The sequence below is a fragment of the Asterias amurensis genome, chromosome 1 (assembly GCF_032118995.1).
Source record: "Asterias amurensis chromosome 1, ASM3211899v1".
In the NCBI taxonomy this organism is placed as follows: Eukaryota; Metazoa; Echinodermata; class Asteroidea; order Forcipulatida; family Asteriidae; genus Asterias; species Asterias amurensis.
This window is the reverse complement of record NC_092648.1, coordinates 28,311,373-28,331,840: the sequence shown is the minus strand read 5'-3', so window position 1 is coordinate 28,331,840 and position 20,468 is coordinate 28,311,373. Positions and strand designations below refer to the sequence as shown.

The window sequence follows — 20,468 nt, the reverse complement described above, 5'->3', positions numbered from 1 at the left end:
ACATTATGTTAAAAGTAGACCTACTTAGACAGATAAAAATAATGCACTTACCATGTAACCGTCGATGTTGTAGCTCTTGCCTCACATGGTGTAGGTCTACATTAAAACATGATTTCAAGTGAACCCACCAACAGCAGCCATTGACGCCGTCCATTGTTCATTCGTTGTTCATGATGCAGTCACCCACGGCTCCAGGTTTTAGAAAAAGTGTAATCTGTATGACAAGAGCTTATTATTCCTCTTGGGCATGGCGTTTGATAAGAATTTGTTAAAAAGGGAAGCTTATTTTCAAAGGAAGACATTTGTGTCTGGTGCTTTGATGAAATTCTTTAGCGAAGTTCTATCATTTTTGTCTCTGAGCATTGTGATGGACTCAGTGCTCACACCATACCATGGAGTATTGCTCCGTGACCAACTGGGGAAAATTCCATCCTATAATATTAATTTTGGTGGCCCCACGTTGTAGTGAAAGAAAGAGCCAAAAAGGGCTTATGTTCAGGGATTCTGTGCACGATCGCACTTGTTTCGATCATGGAGGTACACATGAAGGAGTTTCCCTCCTCCATGGTTCAATGTATAGGCAAATCTGGATGACTGACGGTTATTTGGTGTTGTTTGTTAGAAAGAAGAATTCCCAGAAGGGACTTAATTAGCATGTGTTTATACAACTCGAGGTTGCCCTTTAAGGTTGCAATTAAACCTACTAGTAACGGGTTAAAATGCAAATTCGTTCATACTTCACGGTTACACTTTGATAAGCTTTTTAAAATACCTTTCCAGGATCCTTTCGAGGAACACGTTGCCTTGGATCGGTCGAGTTGGTCTTTAAAAAGCGTTTTGTAACCGTTTGTTATAAAATGTATATGATTAGAAAGATATTTTAATAATAGAATATAATGATCCACACAAGTATCACTCGAAATTGCGTGGTTTTCCTTTTACCTCGTCGACTAACACGGTCGGCCATTTATGGGAGTCAAAGTTTTGACCCCAAAGTGCCGACCGTGTAAGTTTGCAAAGTAAAAGGAAAACCACGCAATTTCGAGGCAAATTATGTGTGGATCGTTAATTTTTTGTATTCTACTTTAAATCATCTTTCTAACCATATGTATTTCATTTTAAAAAAAATGTTACAAACGCTTTTCAAGACCAACTCGACCGATCCAAGGCAACGTGTTCCTTTAAAGGCAGTGGACACTATTGGTAATTCTCAAACTAATATTGTCATAAAACCTCTCTTGGTAACGAGTAACGGGGAGAGGTTGATAGTACAAAACATTGTGAGAAACGGCTCCCTCTGAAGTAGTTTTCGAGAAAGAAGTAATTTTCTACGAATTTGATTTTGAGACCTCAAGTTTAGAATTTGAGGTCTCGAAATCAAGCATTTAAAAGCGCACAACTTCGTGTGACAAGGGTGTTTTTTCTTCTTTCATAGTTCTCTCGCAACTCCCACGACCAATCGAGCTCAAATTTGCACAGGTTTGTTGTTTTATGCATATGTTGAGATACACTTAGTGAGAAGACCGGTCTTGACAATTACCAATAGTGTCCACTGGCTTTAACAGATGAAGATAAACTACAGCGGAGTGTGTTGCCCAAAATAAATAAATAAATATTAGTAATTTAATAAATATATACATTTGATTGACTGATTGATTAATTGATTGGTTGGTTGAATGGTTGATGTATTTGTTTGTCTGATTGTTTGTTTGATTGATTGATTGATTTATTGTTTGTTTGTTTGTATGTTTGTTTAAAGGTTATGTATTTGTTGATTTATCAAAACAAAATTCGTTGGGTTTTGCTTAGCACTTTAATCCTCTTGAGTCTCGTGGCTTGAAACAATCACTCGAAATCATTTGATATAATATTTATTCACATGTCCTTCATTTGCTTACAAAATAACACTTCCGATCTGTTCGAAACACACACACAACAATACAAATTGGGCCCTACTATTATTAATATTATAAATATAGTTATTCCTTTCAAAGCACTCCTTTGTGCTTCCAAGTTGAGCAGAGAAATACTTTGTGGGTATTTTGTTTAATAATGGTGTAAAAAAGACCGCCACAAGGGCCCCGACACTCTAAGTGTTTTTCCGTGTCAGAGTTGAACCGGATCCAGGTCCCTGAAAACTTGACCCTTTTCTGGGTCAGATGGGACCCGGAATCTATGTCGAAATCATGAAATGGTGTCAACAAGACGCAGATTCAAATTTTAACATTTTTCTGAATCCGCCTCTCATCCGAAATGGACCCCCTTTGACCCTGAATCCGGCGGGTACTTCTGACCCGGATTTTTTTTTTTTTTTTTTTTTAGTTTTAGTGTAGGGCCACACTGACAAATTATCAGTGGCCAAATAAGCCTATACTGTACATGTAATATCAAAACATTTTAGAACTCTTGTCCATACAGGATAATTAAGTAAGGTAGCATTCACTGTACATGCATTAAGGCACATTTCACAACAAGACACTACAAAAAAGTACTTATGGTATAGGCCTAGTGGTTTGCTGTTCTTATTAATGGTTGCTTTTGCGTCGCGGATCGTATTATACACTCATGCTCTGTTGCAGTCGCACTCTGTGGACAATCCTATTCTTTACTGTAAAAACACTCTGTGGGCGTGTGGTAGTCCATGTAGTTTTTCAGCTCCCTGCATTATGTTGACCTCTTGATCTTATGTCAACACAGATGAAGCAAACGCTTAAAACACAGGCATGGACACCCACATTATGTCACTAGTCTTCGTATAAGATCGTATAGTTCTGAAAGGACATTCCCGTACGGTGTTTACAGGCAAACTAATGCATTCAGATACTAAATTAATAATACTAGAATTCTTTTATAATTAATACTATACATGTATGTATAATTAATTTCATCCCAAGAGGCACACGCACCGCCATTGATTGTCAAAGCCTGTATCGTTATTAAATTAGGACAAAAACATGACCGCGTAAAAAAAAGTACATTATGAAAGTTAGCCATCTGTACTGTTCTACTTTTCCAATTCCCTTTCTACTGAAGAATTCCCTCGTGGGGTCCAAGTTGAACACCTAATTCCCTTCTGGGGTCCTCGTTTAACCGGGTTGAACCGTGTTAAAACACAACATAAGTGCACTCCCAACACTTTGATACTCATTGTTCTGTGCAAGAAAACACATACATGTATTCTTCAACACTGTAAAACATACTGTGTGGACGCCTTACAGTCCACACAGTGTTGTGGACATCTTCCCGTAGACACACTTTACTTTTTAAAAAAGAATTTTCAGGACAGGGGAATAGCCCAAATAACCACAAGAGTTTCCCATGCGAAAACTTTTTTTATATTTAAATGTGACATGTTAGTTTGAACTACGTGTCTCAAAAAAATCCTTGTAAAAGAGAATCTTTATTTTCAAAACTATTCCCATGCTCTTTTTTTTAACACAGATCTAAAGAAATGCCTCTGGTTTTAAAGTTAATTTTAGTACAGGTCTGAGACTGTCTCCTGCAAAGCAAACATATATATCGTCAGTGACGGACGTTTAACCAGCACACTTAACAATCTCATTTTGAGAAGTATGGATATCACTTATTGAGTCACGTTAATTTAAAACGTGTGATTGTTCTGATGAGAACTACGTAAAACGTGGCAAAGCTTTTTGGCACCGATTGGTTGAGAAAATGGTTGCGTCGCGTGAAAGTGTGAGACTTGCTTGGTCTGCAGTTCATGGAAGGCAATTCAAATGATCTAGCTTGTTTCTGTTTTTTTTTTTTCTCTGTTTTTTCTTCTTTTTTTATGAAAAGTGATCTTCGATTAATAAATATTTGAAAAAGAGGCTTGTAACCCACCCACCCACTAATTCGAAAAGAAATCGAAAATATAAAACATTGAAAATTATGAATGGCCCCTTCTTCTAAGTCGTCGCATTGCCTGGATAAAATACAGATTTATGCCGTTTATTTAAAGGCACGGCCATAGATTGGGATTTCTCAAAGTTTATAGGCAACATTTTTAAAAGAAAGATGAAGGGTCACAGGATAGCGTAGTGCGTATTAAATTGCGTCTTGTCTCTCACGTGGCCTTGGTTCGAATCCTGGTTAAGGCCATGTGTTTTTGAAAGCGTTCATTGTATTTATTTTTCAATCTGAAAATTTTCAACTTTTAAATAGATACACATGTAATAGTTATTTACACGTTACGTTTTCTCTTATATTGGACGGAAAGCTCAAATATAAACAACTGACACTCGCAGCCTATTGCCGAACATCAATCGCTAAATAAAAAGTGACAATCAGAAATACCATTAAAATTAATAATAATAATAATAATAATACAAGGTATTTATAAAGCGCTCTAACTAACAGGGGAAAGTACCACAGCGCTGTACACACAAAATAAACAAAGAGCAAAGAATAAATAAAAGCAAGCAAATCAGTTGAACAGGTGGGTTTTGAGAGATTTCTTGAAGGCTGATAGTGAGCTAGAGTGGCGGATGCTGTGAGGTAAATCATTCCAGAGTTTGGGGGCAGCAGCGTGGAAGCTTTTTTCCCCAGTAGTGGTGCGTGTTTTGGGGATGGCAAGTAGTCTGGTGTCAGTAGATGACCGGAGGTATCTGTTAGGTTTATACAACTGAATGAGATCCGTTAGGTATGAATCTTAAGGGATTCAAAATAGAACACATAATGTGGATCTGTTTCTGAAAGGCTATTTAAAAAGAAATAGAAACCAGAGAGTAAAAACACACAAAAACCAAATGACTCTACTGCATGGGGTTGTTTCAAAAGCACTGTGGCTGACAATCACAAATAGTTCAACTGCTTTTACACGAATCACTAGTTGACACATGTTGGCCTCACACAAACTAATACTGTGAAATACTCATAATTTGAATCTAACTGACAAACTTGGTTAAAATGTGTTATGTAGGGCAGCAATAAAATAAATGTGTAAATGAAATGAAATACTCTAGATTTGGTAATAAAAAAGAATGTTACGTGCATCTTAAAACCTCTTGCTTATTACAATTTAGATATTACACTGTTTCAACGTATTAAATTCATCCGTATCAGTCATACGTTTGAATTTATAATGTTTTCTGGTAGAACAATCTTTGGAGGTTTAGTTTTAAGATTGTCATGTGGTGTCTTCTCGGCTTTGGGTGACGACAGCGCTCCAACTTTCCCATGTCTACAAGGCGAATGATTTTGGTTACCGATATCCATTTTCGATAGATAAATTCTCATTTCCTCCTCGCTACTGTCCGATTCAGACTCTGAGAGGTGACATTCTCGTTTGAGCATCCTCCCTTTCCTCAGAAGCACCCCGTCACTGGATTTAGTTCTCTTCAGGAGCCGTAGAGCCGTGCGTTCAACGGAGCGCAGTTGCTCGTCTCGTGGACTACCGAGGGACCCACCGTGTCGGACGGCCTCTAGCCCCCCGCGTCCAGACCGTTTCTTCCCGTATCGTTCAGACACTTCTTCGGTGGTGTCACTCTCCTCAGAATCGCTGGAGCTACTGTCGGTTGATATGTGGGAGTCTTGCCCAAGACGTTGAGCTATTTCTTTTTCGACGGCCGTGTTCATATTGTTTTCCTTCACAACAATGTCTGTCAGCGATCCCGAAAATCCATTGACAAGCGTAAGGAGAACCTAGAAGAACAGAATGTTGATTTAAAATGTGTTAAAAAGGATTAAACAGGACTTGTGAGCAGCAAATCTCTTCAATCTCTGCATATTAAATCATTTTCCTTAGCCGCTCCAGGACTGTGGAACCATCTTCCCATCACAATACGCGCCTCAATTTCACTGCCTATTTTCAAGAGAGCACTTAAAAAACATCTTTTTCCTTAGTGTCTGTTTAAGAGTCAGTTCAGGTAAATAGTTGACATACTTGCTCACGGTCAAAAAATGAAATTTTTTTTATACTTTGTTGGTGGAAGGGCCTTGGGTGCAAGTAAATAAAATTGCATTTTCAATTCTATATATAGCCCGTTGCCATGGTTACGGCTCATTTTGTTTTTTGGCCATTTTAGGCCGATTTTGGGGTCTGAAAAACTGGTTTTTAGCTCATATTTACAACTCCACCCAACCAAAATGCAACATTATTTCAAAAAACCTTTTATATCACTACAAAGTATCATCCTTGGCCTTCCTTGAGATAAAAAATTATTGCTTTAAATATCACCCTTGTGCTATTTTTGCATTATGCATTACAGTATGTTTTTAGAACTTGCAAAATCAACATTTTTACCCTATTTTTGGACCCCAAAATGTCAACTTGCCAGGGGTCTCAGACAATTTCCCTTTCGGCTGTGATTAGGGCCAACAGTGGTCTTTCCATATCTGGTGTCAAAAACTTGGGCAATTGTATCCTGTTGTGACAGTACTGCCTTAAAACTAGACTTTTTTCCCCAAAACATGAAAAATGCCTTTTTAAGGGTCTTTTCACATAATATCGAAATACGTGTCCACGGTAAAAAACAAGAAAGAATATATATTTTTTTTTTTTTTTTTGTGGATGGTAGGATGGTAGGGACTTGGGGTCCAAATAAACAACATTTACATTTCAAATCATAATATAACACGTTGCCATGGTAACAGTTCATGTGTGTTTAGGCCACTTTAGGCTGATCTTGGGGAATGAAAAACTGTTTTTTTAGTTAATATTTACAACTCCAAAAAACAAAATTATTTCATAAAACCTTTTACATCACTACAAATTATCATCCTTGGCTTTACTTGAGACAAAAAAATATTGCTATAAATTTCCCCCTTGTGCTATTTTTAGAACATGCATTAGAGTATGTTTTTAGAACTTGCAAAATCAACATTTTTACCACATTTTTTGCCCTCAAAATTTCATTTTTTTTCAGGGGTCTCAGAATATTTTCCTTTCGGTTTTGATCAGGGCCAAAATTTGTCTTTTTTATTTCGGGTAAGAAAAACTTGGCAAGTGTATCCTGATGTTAACAGTACTGTCTCAAAAATATACTTTTTTCCTCAAACAGAAAAATGCATTTTGAATCGTTTCTGGGCATATTGAATTTCTAACATTAAAAAGTAATAATTCTATCAATCTTGCAGCTTTTTGCTTAGCACTAGTGGATTACCCAACATTGATCAGGAACTGTTGATGACCTTAATTTTACAATTTGCCCGGCCCAGCCCCAATCATATTTCTTGACATTGCATAAAACAATGTTTTGTGAATAGCGCCTCTTTTTGTGAAAGTGTTCGGTTGTTATTGGTGTTTTCATGTCTTCTGGGTAGAAACACTGTGTATATTGTATCCTGTTGTGACTGATCATGCCTTAAGTATAGTAATTTTTCCAAAAACAATGCATGCTTGTTAAAAATCTGGCACTGTTTCCATGCCCTTTGAGTAATTAATACAAAGTTTTTATTTAAACATAATGGTATCCAACCAAACCATAACCAATGCTTTGCCACTGAGAGTTCTTGATTTGGCTACTTTACCTATTGTACAGGTATGATTCCCATTGCAAGTAGAGTGCGATGAGCATTCTTTACAAGTTGTCTTTAATACAGGGCCTACTCTCCTTGGTCCCTGCCTGCTACCAAATGTAAAACTTTTCTTAGAGATAGAGATCATAAACAATGTAGTTTCTGTGCTTGCGGCAGATGGTTTGGAGCATCCAATCATATCCAACACAAACGTGGGAAATTAAAAAGCCCGCTTAAAAGTGTTGGAAAAGTTTGCCAAGATCTTATTAAAAACAATGATACTAACGATTTGCAAGATGAGCGTAAGAGATTATTTAAAAGGAACACGTTGCCTGGGATCGGTTAAGTTGGTCTTTGAAATGCGTTTGTAACGGTTTGTTTTAAAATGCATGGTTAGAAAGATGTTTTTGAGTGATACTTGTGTGGATCATTATATTCTACTTTTAAAATATCTTTCTAATCATATGCATTTTTTAATAAACGTTTACAAACACTTTTCAAATACCAACTCGACCGATCCAAGGCAACGTGTTCCTTTAATGAAACAACATTGAAAGAAGTTGTAAAAACTTGCACCTGCTGAACATAAACAAGTAAGATGCATTTGCAGTGACAAAAGTCTATTCAGGCTAGTTTGATATTTTTTCCATTCACTATCTTACTAATTCATAATTATTATATATGTCTCTGAGAACGATCAACAAAAAACATTGAATTGTTTATCACGTTAAATAAACCAACTCTTTTATTGTTTGCAACAGTACAATTGAAAGGAACCCCACCATAGATGGGGGAACTGCTTACAGAAGGCCAAAGCAGGTGAATGGCCATTAAGCCCTTTAGTCCCTGCACCGCCCGAGTTTGCTGATATCCAATTTCTCAAGAGTCTTGCAGTAAATTACTGGAATCATAGTTCAAATTTTAAAAGATAGCCATGGTTAATGTGTATGCACATTTTTTTTTCCCTTTCGGTAATATTTGTATAAAAGTTCTCATGGGAACAATAAATGCCTCTCGTTAAACGGCTACGGTAATTTTTATGGCGAATATTTTTGTGCACGGATAAAATGAACACAATAGCTTTTCAAGGCTTTTTTTCTGGCTCAATGCTCATACTGATTAAATGCGAAGGCGTTAAGTTTTGACAATATCATAAATAATGAACAGTTTCCTGTTTACAAATGAGCGTTTTATTTTTCGTAAGAGCTAAATTATTTCATATTCATCATTAGCTTCGACAAGTCAACTGTGAAGGGAGAATTAATAACGATCTATAACAACTAGATATATTAACAAATGCGTAGACCTACTAATGACTATCGAGTTTTCTTTTGATGTTCCTTTTTTTCTACAAACACAAGCTAGCGAGGTTTCCTCGTACCGCATACAGTGTATCGCTAAATGCGGCTGGGCGGTACGGCGGCTAAATGGTTAGATACTTTGGATACAGTACTTGCTCACTTTTAGAGCCTCTTTGTTCTGATTAGGATGATAATGTTTAGTTTGGTAGCGGGCAGGGGACCAAGAAGACTGTTATAAGGCCATGTAAAGACAAGAACAGTAAAGATTGCTCATCGCACTACTTCTCTTCTTGCAATGTGAATCATACCTGTACAACTAGGTAAAGTAGTTATGACAAAACAAGAACTCAGTGGCTTAAAGAGCATGGAAACAGTGCCATATTCTTTTAACAAGCATGCTCGTTTTTGTTTTTTATCAATTCAAACTAAGGGATAACTTCAAAATGCATTTTTATTGGTTTTGGAAAAATTACCATTTTTGAGGCAGAAGTGTCACAACAGGATACAATAAACCAAAGTGTTTCTCCCCAGTAGACATGCAAACCATAATGATAGCCCATCAAAACAAAAAGGGAAATATTCCGAGAACCAATAAAACATTAAAGACAGTACAAACATTCTTGATGTGCAAGGGGAATTAAAAAATGTGACTTTCAAAAAAGAGGCGCTGTTCACAAAACTGTTATTTTATTTTATGCAATGTCAAGAAATATGATTGGGCCAGGGCCGGGGTGGGGCAAATTATAAGATTTAGGTCATCAACAAGTCCTGATCAATGTTTGGTAATGCACTAAACCTACAAAGTGCTTATAAAAAGCTGCCAGATTGATGGAATTATAGCTAACTTCTTCATGTTATAAATGTTCAAAATGAAGCAAATATTTCAAAATGCATTTCGAAAATATTCTGAGACCCCTGAAAAAATGGAATTTTGAGGGCAAAAAATATGGTAAAAATGTTGATTTTGCAAGTTCTAAAAACATACTGTAATGCACGTTCTTAAAATAGCACAAGGGTGAAATTTATAGCAATATTTTTTTGTCTCAAGTAAAGCCAAGGATTATACTTTGTACTGATGTAAAAGGTTTTATGAAATAATTTTGTTTTTTGGTGGGTAGGAGTTGTAAATATTAACTTAAAAAAACAGTTTTTCATTCCCCCCAATATCGGCCCAAAGTGGCCTAAACACAAATGAACTGTTACCATGGCAACGTGTTATATTATGATTTGAAATGTTAATGTTGTTTATTTGCACCCCAAGTCCCTACCATCCACAAAGTATAGGAAAAATATTCCTTTTCTTTTACCATGGACACGTATGTTGATATTATGTGAAAAGACCCTTAAAAAGGCATTTTTCATGTTTTTGGGAAAAAAAGTCAGAAGAGGCAGTACTGGCCCAACAGGATACAATTGCCCAAGTTTTTGACACCAGATATGGAAAGACCAATGTTGGCCCTAATCACAGACGAAAGGAAAATTTTCTGAGACCCCTGGCAAGTTGACATTTTGGGGTCCAAAAAAAGGGTAAAAATGTCGATTTTGCAAGTTCTAAAAAGATACTGTAATGCATGATGCAAAAATAGCACAAGGGTGATATTTAAAGCAATAAATTTTTTTTCTCAAGGAAGGCCAAGGATGATACTTTGTAGTAATATAAAAGGTTTTTTTAATTAATATTGCATTTTGGTGGGGTGGAGTTGTAAATATGAGCTAAAAACCAGTTTTTCAGACCCAAAAATCGACCTAAAATGGCAAAAAATTCAAATGAGCCGTAACCATGGCAACGGGCTATACATAGAATTGAAAATGCAATTTTGTTTACTTGCACCCCAAGGCCCTTCCACCAACAAAGTATAAAAAAAAATCATTTTTTGACCGTGAGCAACTATGTCAACTATTTACCTGAACTGACTCTTAATACTTTATTGTTCATTTGTTGTAATATCTGCATTGCTATTGCTTGTCTAAAGCGCTGTGGTCTAAATGAAATGGCGCTATATAAAAACCCATTGTATTGTATATTGTATTGTATACTAGCAGAACTGATAATTAAGTCGCAGAACGTAAAATGTTCATGTTTTTGTGATTAAAGGCATTGGACACTATTGGTAGTTACTCAAAATAGTTATCAGCATAAAAAATTTTTAAAAAACTAAAAAAAAACTCACTTGGTAACGAGAATAGAGAGACGTTGATAGTGTACAAATATTGAGTGGCTCAGAGTGGAATGGGAGGAATATATTATCGCTCGGTAAAATTTTGACTGTTCCATTTCACTCGGCGAATATTCCACAGAGTATACGAAGTATATGAACTTCAAGACCAATAAACTTTCAAAGTACAATTAATCAATGTTTAATATCGGATTCCTTACCAATCAATCACATGTATTACGGTAACCACGATTGACCTGGGAATTTGTTATCATCAAGAGAAAAGGTTTCAAATTTACCACCCTTTCCAGTGAGTGATACATATAGACCTAGAACTTAACTCAAAAGAAAACAATTTCACAGCCATACTAGGCGTGTGATCACAGCAGCAGGTGTGAATCAATAACAACAACATTCAACTAGAACAGGCTTCATTAAAAAAAAAAAAACATGCAGTGGCATTAACATACGCTGGATCGATCAACGCACTTTAAAATGCAGCAAAACATCAGCATCAGGACCCAATTTCATAGAACAACTTAAAAGTCACCTGGAAATTAAAAATTTTTTTTCAAACATTTACATTAGAGAACATGTTTCTGAACACTAACATAATTGTTTGAGTAGGGTAGACTTTGCCTCGATCGAACACACGTACGTGCAAGTACATTCAAGTCCTAGTCGTGAGTTTGTACGTTTCGGAAAAGTTTTTTCTTGCATTTTCCCGGCAATGTCGACCAGGTGTATTGCTGCTTGATGCAGCAAAACATCTAAAGATGGGGTCAGTTTGCAAGTCTTTTCCAGCGTCGTGCTTCGAGAATCCGGAATACCCAACACATTTTGACATGAAGAGAAAAGTTCTTTTCTAAAACATGACGCCAACCCAACAACTTTTCCAGCTAGTGGGGAAGTCGAAGAAGGTACCTGAAACGCTGGGGACGTTTTCATTGTTTGACTACAACAATGGCAGCCAGTGCAGCGGTTCTATATTGTTTTCTATGACATTGGGCCCTTTTTTAAGAGGCAGATTGAAATCGACCATCATCTGACCACTAACTTACCTTCGCCCCTTGGTCAGAGACACCAACGCTCTCTAAGTCCAGCACCTCCAAAGATTTACTTGCTGCTGCCGAGACGGCCAGCATGCACACCCCGGTGTCTCCTAGCCTGTTGTAGTCAACATTGAGCACTCTCAGACTATTAGCTGATGACATTGCTATGGCGAGGTAGGCCCAACCCATGGGGGTCACGGCAGGGTTTGCACTTAGTGTTAGCTCCTTCAAACCTGGACATTGTGGGACAGAAAATGTAATTAATTTGTTACTTTATTTATATATAAAAAGACCCCAAATATAAACAACAGAGAAACAAGACGAGGACCAACATGAAATTTAGTCTTTGATTTGTGGTTATGGAAATTTTTAACAACAAAACAATACAGGTCTACTGTGTTAAAGCCATTATACACTTTCGGAACAGAAAAAATAAATAAAAGTTCACAGATTTACAAATAACTTGCAGGGTTTACAGAAGGTAATGGTAAAAGACTTCTCTTGGAATATTATTCCATGAAATGCTTTACTTTTTGAGAAAACATTAAAACAATTATCAATTCTCGACAATGAGAATTACGGATTTATTTTGAACACATGTCATTACACGGCGAAACGTGCGGAAACAAGGGTGGGTTTTCCCGTTGTTTTCTCCCGACTCCGATGACCGATTGAGCCTAAATGTTCACAGGTTTGTTTGTTTGTTTTATATATAAGTTGTGATACACGAAGTGTGTGCCTTTGGACAATACTGTTATTTTGATACCCTGCATGTTTTTTCCCTTCTCATTTTGAATCTGGGCTTGCGAATAGAATTCCGGTCATGTAACAATTCCGAGTACAATGTGTTCTTGCGAACTTGACCCAAAATTGATTCTTTACACAAAATCACCCATAACTCACTCTTTTTAGCCATTGTATATAATCCATATTGTTGCGCTTTCATTTTACTTGTAAGTATTTTTTTATTTTATGTCTCTACCTTGCTGATATGCCCTTGCTTGTCTATTTTTATGCGTCTTTGCTTTTTATGCTGCTATAGACCTCATGCATTGACGTCATCCAGCGGCCATCTTAGTGGAAAAACGGTGACGAAACAATTGAAACGCACAGATTTGTACGCGCGGCGCACAGGATTGGCCAATGAACAACCTCCTTTTGGTCTCTAGGTGAGGGCGCCCTACTGAAATGACGTCATGTGCATAAGGTCCATAAAGAATACTTATATATTGTTATATTTTTCTAATTCTATTTTATTGATGTTCTTTTTAGGATCCGCTGGAGAGGAGAGCCTCTCGACAGGAACTGTGTTTCTTTTAGCAATCCGTAGGGCTAGGCTCCAGCTGTTTCTTTTTCTTTACTGTATTTACATTTCTCTTTGCTGTATTTTCAATGTTTTTAACCTAGTGTATTTAAATTCCTCTCTGCTGTACTTTTCAATGTTTTTAACCTAATTAATGTGCTTTATTGAACTTTTTATTCCCGAGAAATGAAATAAATATTAAATATAAAATATAAATATAAAATTCGAGTCCTGAATTCGCCTCATGTTTCATCAGAGAAGTTTATGAGAAATCAATTATCAATATTTATGCACGGTGCAAATCCCGCACTCACACATCGTCAACACACCTGGTTTGGCGCCTTTTTCAGGAAGCAGACGACACAGCATTTGTATGGCCACGTCGCCTAGGCGACAGTCGCCAAGGTCCAAGGAAGTGATGCCCGGATGTAGTGCCAGCGAGTCCATGAGCAACGCTAGTCCGTTATCGCCGAGTGGAGACCCATGTAGGCTGGACGGGGGAAACCCACAAAAACACACAAAAGTAGAACACGTTAATATTATACTAAAGTTAACATTTCCTATTTACTTAGGGGATGTTTTACTACAAGAGTAGCTTTTGGGTCGAGCCGTTCAGAAAAGGGGCACGTTTGAATAAATAAACATGGGCCTTAGGTATACTAAAAAGTAAATATTACACCGTTTTGGCCCATGTTTTGTCCAAATATCATCACTTTTATCACTACTTTGTAAAACTGGAAAACACCTATACAAAATTTAGGCCTATCTGGCTTACCCTGGCTGTTTAAAAAGGCAATCACTAGAAATATCTTCACTGAAAATTAACAAACCGAGATTTGCAAATTTTATCAACAATAATTCATAATATGAAATAAAAAACAAAATGTTTGTGTTGGGTTATTCGAGGCCAATTCAAATTCACCACAAAATGTTTCAAAGGCAATTTACTGTAATCTGCAATACCGTCAGTCAGCACAATGAAGGAAATAGCTATGTAAGAGCAAAACCAACAACATAACACAAACATTAGAAAAGTGTAGATTTAGTCTTAAAATAGAGACTGTATCAGTTAAATATGAGAGGATAATCCATTCTAACGTGTTGGTGCAGCTTGAGTTAATGACTTGTCCTCAGGGGAGGCTTTACAGTTTACCTTTTTGTGTAATTGAAAAGTAACATGTGATTATGAACGCAAAGAATATAGAATTGTCGTTAACTGTAGATATCAATGATTTACTTTGGAGAGAAGGTCGTTAAAGGCACTGGGCACGTTTTGTAACTGTCAAAGACCAGTAGCTCACTTGGTGATGCCATTTTTTTTCATTATATGCAAATAACAAATACAAATAACAAATAAACTCATGTGGGTTCAACGAACTTTTAAAGTTCCAGGATAGGGTCACAATGGACATCAAATGAAACCAAAAGGAGTAACATGGCTTTATCTAGTCGTACCAAAATGAGCCAAAGCTCAGGAATATTATAATAATTGTGAATTCGGTCGACCATAAAAATAAACTATTGTCTGTGGAAATGGAAAACAAATCTGCAAGATAACGTTAAAATGGGGGTAAAATGTCATTTCATTTGACTTTCTAAATAAAAATGTTCGCGTCAAAATCAAAATGCAAAATACAATGATCTAAACTTCAGTAGTGTTCAGGAGTGAACTATATTTAATTTAGACTAAAATGCCAGCGACCACTATTATTGAAATTATTACGTAATTTGATGTTTTTTATTTAAAGATTTTGCACAGTGGAATGATGGCCACTTCATTTGTTGTAGAACGCGAAGCATTAGTTTTTTGTTTTAGGTTAAAAAAAAACATTTTAATTTCGATACCACTTCCATTAGGACTATTATGGTAAATGCATACAAATTAAGGCATAAGTCCCTAATTAAAAAGGTCACTTGCCAACTTCATATCTATAATATTTCTTATTGCAACATTGGTCTGTAATCATGAATAAAAGAGGTGTACAGGATGTACAACTTCTCAGTCTTCATGTCTACACAAACGCTTTGCTTATTTGAAATCGAAGAACACAATCTAGTAATTATTTCAAAGCACAAACAGTCGAAAGAAAATTCCCTGTGAAACACCGTTACCATGTGCAATTTAAGCGCTGTGTCAAGCTATTGATCACAATGGCGGAATAGTCACCAACCAGCAAGGAGGGGAACAAAATAATAGGGAACGATTCATAACGCTCCACCGAACAGGAATACAAGAAACTGTCGCCATAGCAACCTAACAAATCATTATTGTCGTTATGCTTATGATTTTGTGTATGATGACGCCACGAGTTTGACGTTCATGGTGATGGATATTGCTGTAAACCTATACGGGTTTTAGTGAAGCGCATTTTTGTATGCAGTTAACCGGCGAGGGTGAAACGCAGTTGTGTAGAGTGTTTACATGCGCATTTCCATGCCCTAAGCTTTTTAAATATTATTCATTTTCATTTGTCCAATCCACTTGAAAATGATAGAACAGTATTGATAAACTACAGCTGTTCTGCAAATTTGCACTAACGGCACTGGAACGGCCGCTCTCAAAATATTTAATAGCAAAAAAACTTACTTGATAACGAGCAATGGAGAGCTGCTGTGATATAGCATAAAATATTGAGAGATATGGCTCCCTCTGAATGCAGTTTTTGAGAACGAGGTAATTTCTCCCCTAAATACTAAAATACTTCAGCAGAATCCTTGTATATGCATCTGAAAGGGATATACGGTATGCATATGTTGGGATACACCGAGTCTGATGTGACAAAAAAACAAAACAAAGGCATCCATGCTTTGAATAATGCATTACATTATTACTTTAGTCTTTGCACTAATGCGATGTATTCCCCACGTTTGATAACTGGTCAGAGGGTTCGTTTACAAGTCCACCTCCAAGACGCTTGAAGCATGGAGGTAGAATCTTGAAGCGTCACAAAGACATGGTCTGGACAACTTTCAATCCATCATCCTTGTAAAGAAACTAAAGTTAGGTTCATCAATCATCTCGGGCTAACGCACAAGCCTCGATGAGGACCTTTATTTGTCACTGATTGAAGTCTCCCTGGACCTACAGTTTATACGTATTTCAATGGCAATTTACTTATTAATGACAAGAAGGCAGAACAGATCGATACTGCATTGTCACAGTTTGACGTCATAGGGCAACGCTTGCTACCAACCAGACTGATGATAATTTGCTTCTTTTTCTCTATAAGAAATACAGTGATGCAATTCCGTGCACTGAGACAATAACTTATTTCCAGCCGCCATTTCGAATTATTATTGGCGTGAGATTTCGCCTCCGAGACATTATTTACACAACCCCACGGCAGTTGGAAACAAGGTTGTCTGTTGAGAGGTAAATTAGTCTTGCCAGCAGTGTGTGACACAGACAGTGTATAGAAAACACAATAGAAATGAGCACAAATTATCTTCAACCCCTCTATGTTCTTTCTCAATATAATTGTACTCAACTCAACGGATCACTGCGTGGTATACCTGATGAACGTGTTTTCTATGTCAATGCAATTTGGCAATAACTGTAGGCATTATGTTGATATTTTTTCTAAAGCATCAGTGAACTATATTATACATCTCAAATATTGACTGCAGGAACTTGAAAGAGGATCAATCCAGTGGTGTCATTGCCATCAAGAAGAACCCGTTCTTGTATACAGTGCACACTATTTTAGATAATTAAGTTTTGTTTTAAGGGGGGGGGGGGGGCTTTTCCGACCTGTTGTACCTTTAACTTATAGCAGAATATAGATAGCGATTTGCAACACAGAGAAGGTACTTCACGGTCCACTTATTTTTAACACACAGGAACTCTACCACGCTGAGAAATATGTAGGTTGCATTTGATTATACTTTGCATGCATAAGAGATCCCGTGACATTGTCTGCAAGATAAAGATCATTGAACTCGATCAAAGTTTTCGCTGTAAAAATCACTGTCAACACGACATTAAAAGTAAAATACTCCACCTCCCAATAAAAACTGTCGAACATTTCTGTTTTTTCTTAACACTACTGGTGCCCAGTAACCACAGAGCACATTGCATTTGAACGATAAAGTTATGGTTCAACACACTTTTGAGTTTCAGAACGGGAACTGTCAGTGAAGCAGATTTGTAGTATCTTGATAAAGTTATCTGGAAAACAGACATGTTGATTGTCGTTATATCATAATATTTTGACAATGAAAAAATTGTACACTTACAAGAGTCCCGTGAGAGACTTGTTTGTGCAGAGTGCAGACGCAAGGAGCTTGATTCTCTCTCGGCTACACACCACACCGAGATTCAGGTTCAGTTGGGAGATGGACTTGCACTCAGCCAGGGCAGCCATCATCCGGCGGTAGTGTTGGTCCGCCATACGGCAGCCCCGGAGCGAGAGAAGCTTGATAGAATCATGCCGTAAAGAATCACTGATGTCCCGCACATCAGCGGAGGAGAGGTTCTCACCCGATAACTGCACCGTGCCGAGAAGCATTTTTAACCGAACGTATCACGTCAGTTTTCAAGAGCAGTCGTTCGGAAACCTTGAATGAAGGTTTATACCAAATTTGTCAACAATAAAGATCCAAATTCATAAAATGAGGAAGGCATGCATTATCAGTATCTCTTCAGTCTCTCATCATTTCCGATCTTCACACGCAGTACAAGAAAAAACACGTGTTTAATAATGGAGGGAAGAATGAAATACACGACGCATCAAACATTATTTAGCTATTTATCTGAACACATGTACACTCGGTAATTAGTGATTGCCAGATACCTGTTGACAAGAATGTAGATGTACTGGTTACACACATGGAGACTGGTGATGCATCACCTGCAGCCTGTCATAGCATGAAAACAAGACATCATTGTGCAGCTTACGTTCACTCTCTCCTGTAAAACATTGAAGGACAGGTATAGTGTTGCTTTGCCCAGGTATAGCATGAGGATGATGTTTGCCCAAGTCTATACCAACATTAACATGCTTTTGTTACAACCAGTCCCCCCTGGCCGACTGCACACGGCTTGCCGAGTAAGGGCCTATGGAATACGGTCGATAATACAGTCACGTGCTCAGTGAACCATTGTCAACAAGCATATATTGATCTGTAGGGGGCCTGGGCCTCAAACAGTCGATATTTTACCAATGTTGTCCGTTTCTTAAGCAGCTAAACCTTTTTAGATTGTATTAACTGTAACTTATCCTTCGTGCCAGATAATGCAATTCGACTATTGCATGTGTAAATGTATTAGAAATTTTTGGATACGTATTTTTTTTCAATACTGATTAAAATCATCGCGCACAGTGTCCTTTTAAAAATTAAATATACTGCAATGTATATAATGTCCCCCTAATCTGCAATGCTATCTAAGAGGAGCCAGGAAAACCGGCTAATTTCACTCTAGCCTCATTTTCATATCGATGCTAATTAAAAGGAATCAAAATCAATATGCCGTGTGCTGATTGGTCTATAGATTCACTCACCTCAAGTGGGTGGACATAAAGAGTTAGGACTAGTCTTATCTCGAGTTAGGACCATTTACTCGTCCTAACTTAGGACTATCCATGTAATTTGCATATCTCCCAGGACTTTTTCTAACTCTTTGTGAAATCGACCCCAGGTATCTAGAAATTCTCCAACTGCTGCTTATTGGGTCACAATTTTGCAGTGTGCAATATCAATGATCGGTTTATACAGCCTCCATCCATTCAATAGACAGCTCGACTCTAACTACAATCAACCTACATCCATGCAGCAACCTTAAGCACCAAAGTTCCGTGGCGCTAGAACTGCCATTGTCTCTGATCGTTTCAACCACAGGTATTCATAAACGACAAATAAAATCGTCTTTTCTGTTTTGTCTTTATCTCTTTATTCCCCCATCAGTGAATATTAAAGACGTGTCGACGTACTTGGATGAACCACATTATGTGAAGGTCGCTATATAAATTTTACATTTAATGTTGTATCAGACTTTTAGGCCTAATTGTTATTATCATCATTATGGGCATGCAATGCAAGGTTAGAATCAAAATAATAAAAGGTCGTACAGCCTTAGTTTTGCAAGCAAAATAAACACGCCTTCTCTCATTCCGTAGTAGAGAATGCAAGTTGGTGTATTATGTTCTTAATTAAAAATTATTTTATGTGCATCTCTTGCTTATGAAACCAATGAGCCCTAAAAACATGCCTTGTACTGCAATCTTTTGGCCCAAAGATAACTTTATAAAAAATTCGATGTAGGAAGAAATCCCGACTCGGGAGAACCATAAGCCCGAAGACGTAGACCTGAACATCTAAATCACATAACAACGCTGCGGGGCCCAAACGGGATTCGAACCGGGGTCAAGAGGTGAAATGCATATAGAAGCATCAAGTCAAGCCGAACGCTTACGTTTACGTTCTTGATCGGCAGGAATCTTAAGTGAGGACTTTAAAGGCAGTGGACACTATTGGTAATTACTCAAAATAATTATTGGCATAAAACCTTTCTTGGTGACGAGCAATGGGGAGAGGTTGATGGTATAAAACATTGTGAGAAACGGCTCCCTCTGAAGTGCCAAAGTTTTCGAGAAAGACATACTTTCCACAAATTTGATTTCGACACCTCAGATTTAGAACTTGAGGTCTCGAAATCAACCATCTAAACGCACACAACTTCGTGTGACAAGGGTGTTGCAAAAGGAGGGGCAATTTCAATCTGTCACTGTGGTGAAATGACCACTGCACTACTGACCACCATGGCCCAATTGCATGGCTCTGCTTACCGCGGAATTCTGCGCTTACACGTATCATAGAATTGTGTGCCTCAAGGAGTCCGTAAGCGCAGAATTTTTTTTTTTAATAGCAATAGACCTTTCTTTTGCAACATCACAGCCCGAGTTTTTGCCAACCCAGATTGGAAAACTATAGAAAGCCATAAGTGCAAATCAAGAATAGATCGCTATTTTTGGTAACAATGTTTCAAAATTTGTTGATGTTGTTTAAAACAAAGCAACTTATCATGAGAGGTATTTTATTTATACGAACATTTGCAGAAAATGTTGAATTTTGTGGAAACATCTGTTTTTACGATTTAGTGTTTTACTAACATTCGGCCGACCATGCCAACCAAGGCGGTTTGTTTATCAACAAAAGAAAGTTCTATATTGGTTATTGTTACTATCGGCCAGAATATTTC

General features: G+C 37.3%; 1 protein-coding gene across 3 annotated transcripts; it reads right to left on the bottom strand.

The window, feature by feature from the left end:
- Positions 1-1,855: 1,855 nt before the first annotated feature.
- LOC139935649 (leucine-rich repeat-containing protein 73-like) lies at positions 1,856-18,298 on the bottom strand. 3 transcript variants are annotated; one of them, XM_071930135.1, is made up of 5 exons: positions 18,064-18,298; positions 17,507-17,827; positions 13,600-13,760; positions 11,977-12,200; positions 1,856-5,643 (listed from the first exon to the last, which is right to left on the bottom strand). In XM_071930135.1, the coding sequence occupies exons 2-5, from the start codon at positions 17,776-17,778 to the stop codon at positions 5,065-5,067; spliced, it is 1,236 nt and encodes a 411-aa protein (XP_071786236.1). In that variant the 5' UTR covers positions 17,779-17,827; positions 18,064-18,298; the 3' UTR covers positions 1,856-5,064. The 3 variants fall into 3 exon arrangements, with proteins under 3 accessions (XP_071786236.1, XP_071786256.1, XP_071786245.1); XM_071930155.1 differs by having other exon boundaries at positions 18,128-18,298; XM_071930144.1 differs by having other exon boundaries at positions 17,507-18,298.
- Between the last annotated feature and the right edge of the window lie 2,170 nt (positions 18,299-20,468).

Excerpts from the sequence above, each read along its gene's own strand:
- LOC139935649 (XM_071930144.1), bottom strand. The coding sequence starts at position 17,778 with ATGCTTCTCGGCACGGTGCAGTTATCGGGTGAGAACCTCTCCTCCGCT. Across the intron at positions 13,761-17,506 it reads AAGTCTCTCACGGGACTCTT|CCTACATGGGTCTCCACTCG; the intron begins GTAAGTGTACAA and ends TCCCCCGTCCAG. Across the intron at positions 12,201-13,599 it reads TGAAAAAGGCGCCAAACCAG|GTTTGAAGGAGCTAACACTA; the intron begins GTGTGTTGACGA and ends CACAATGTCCAG.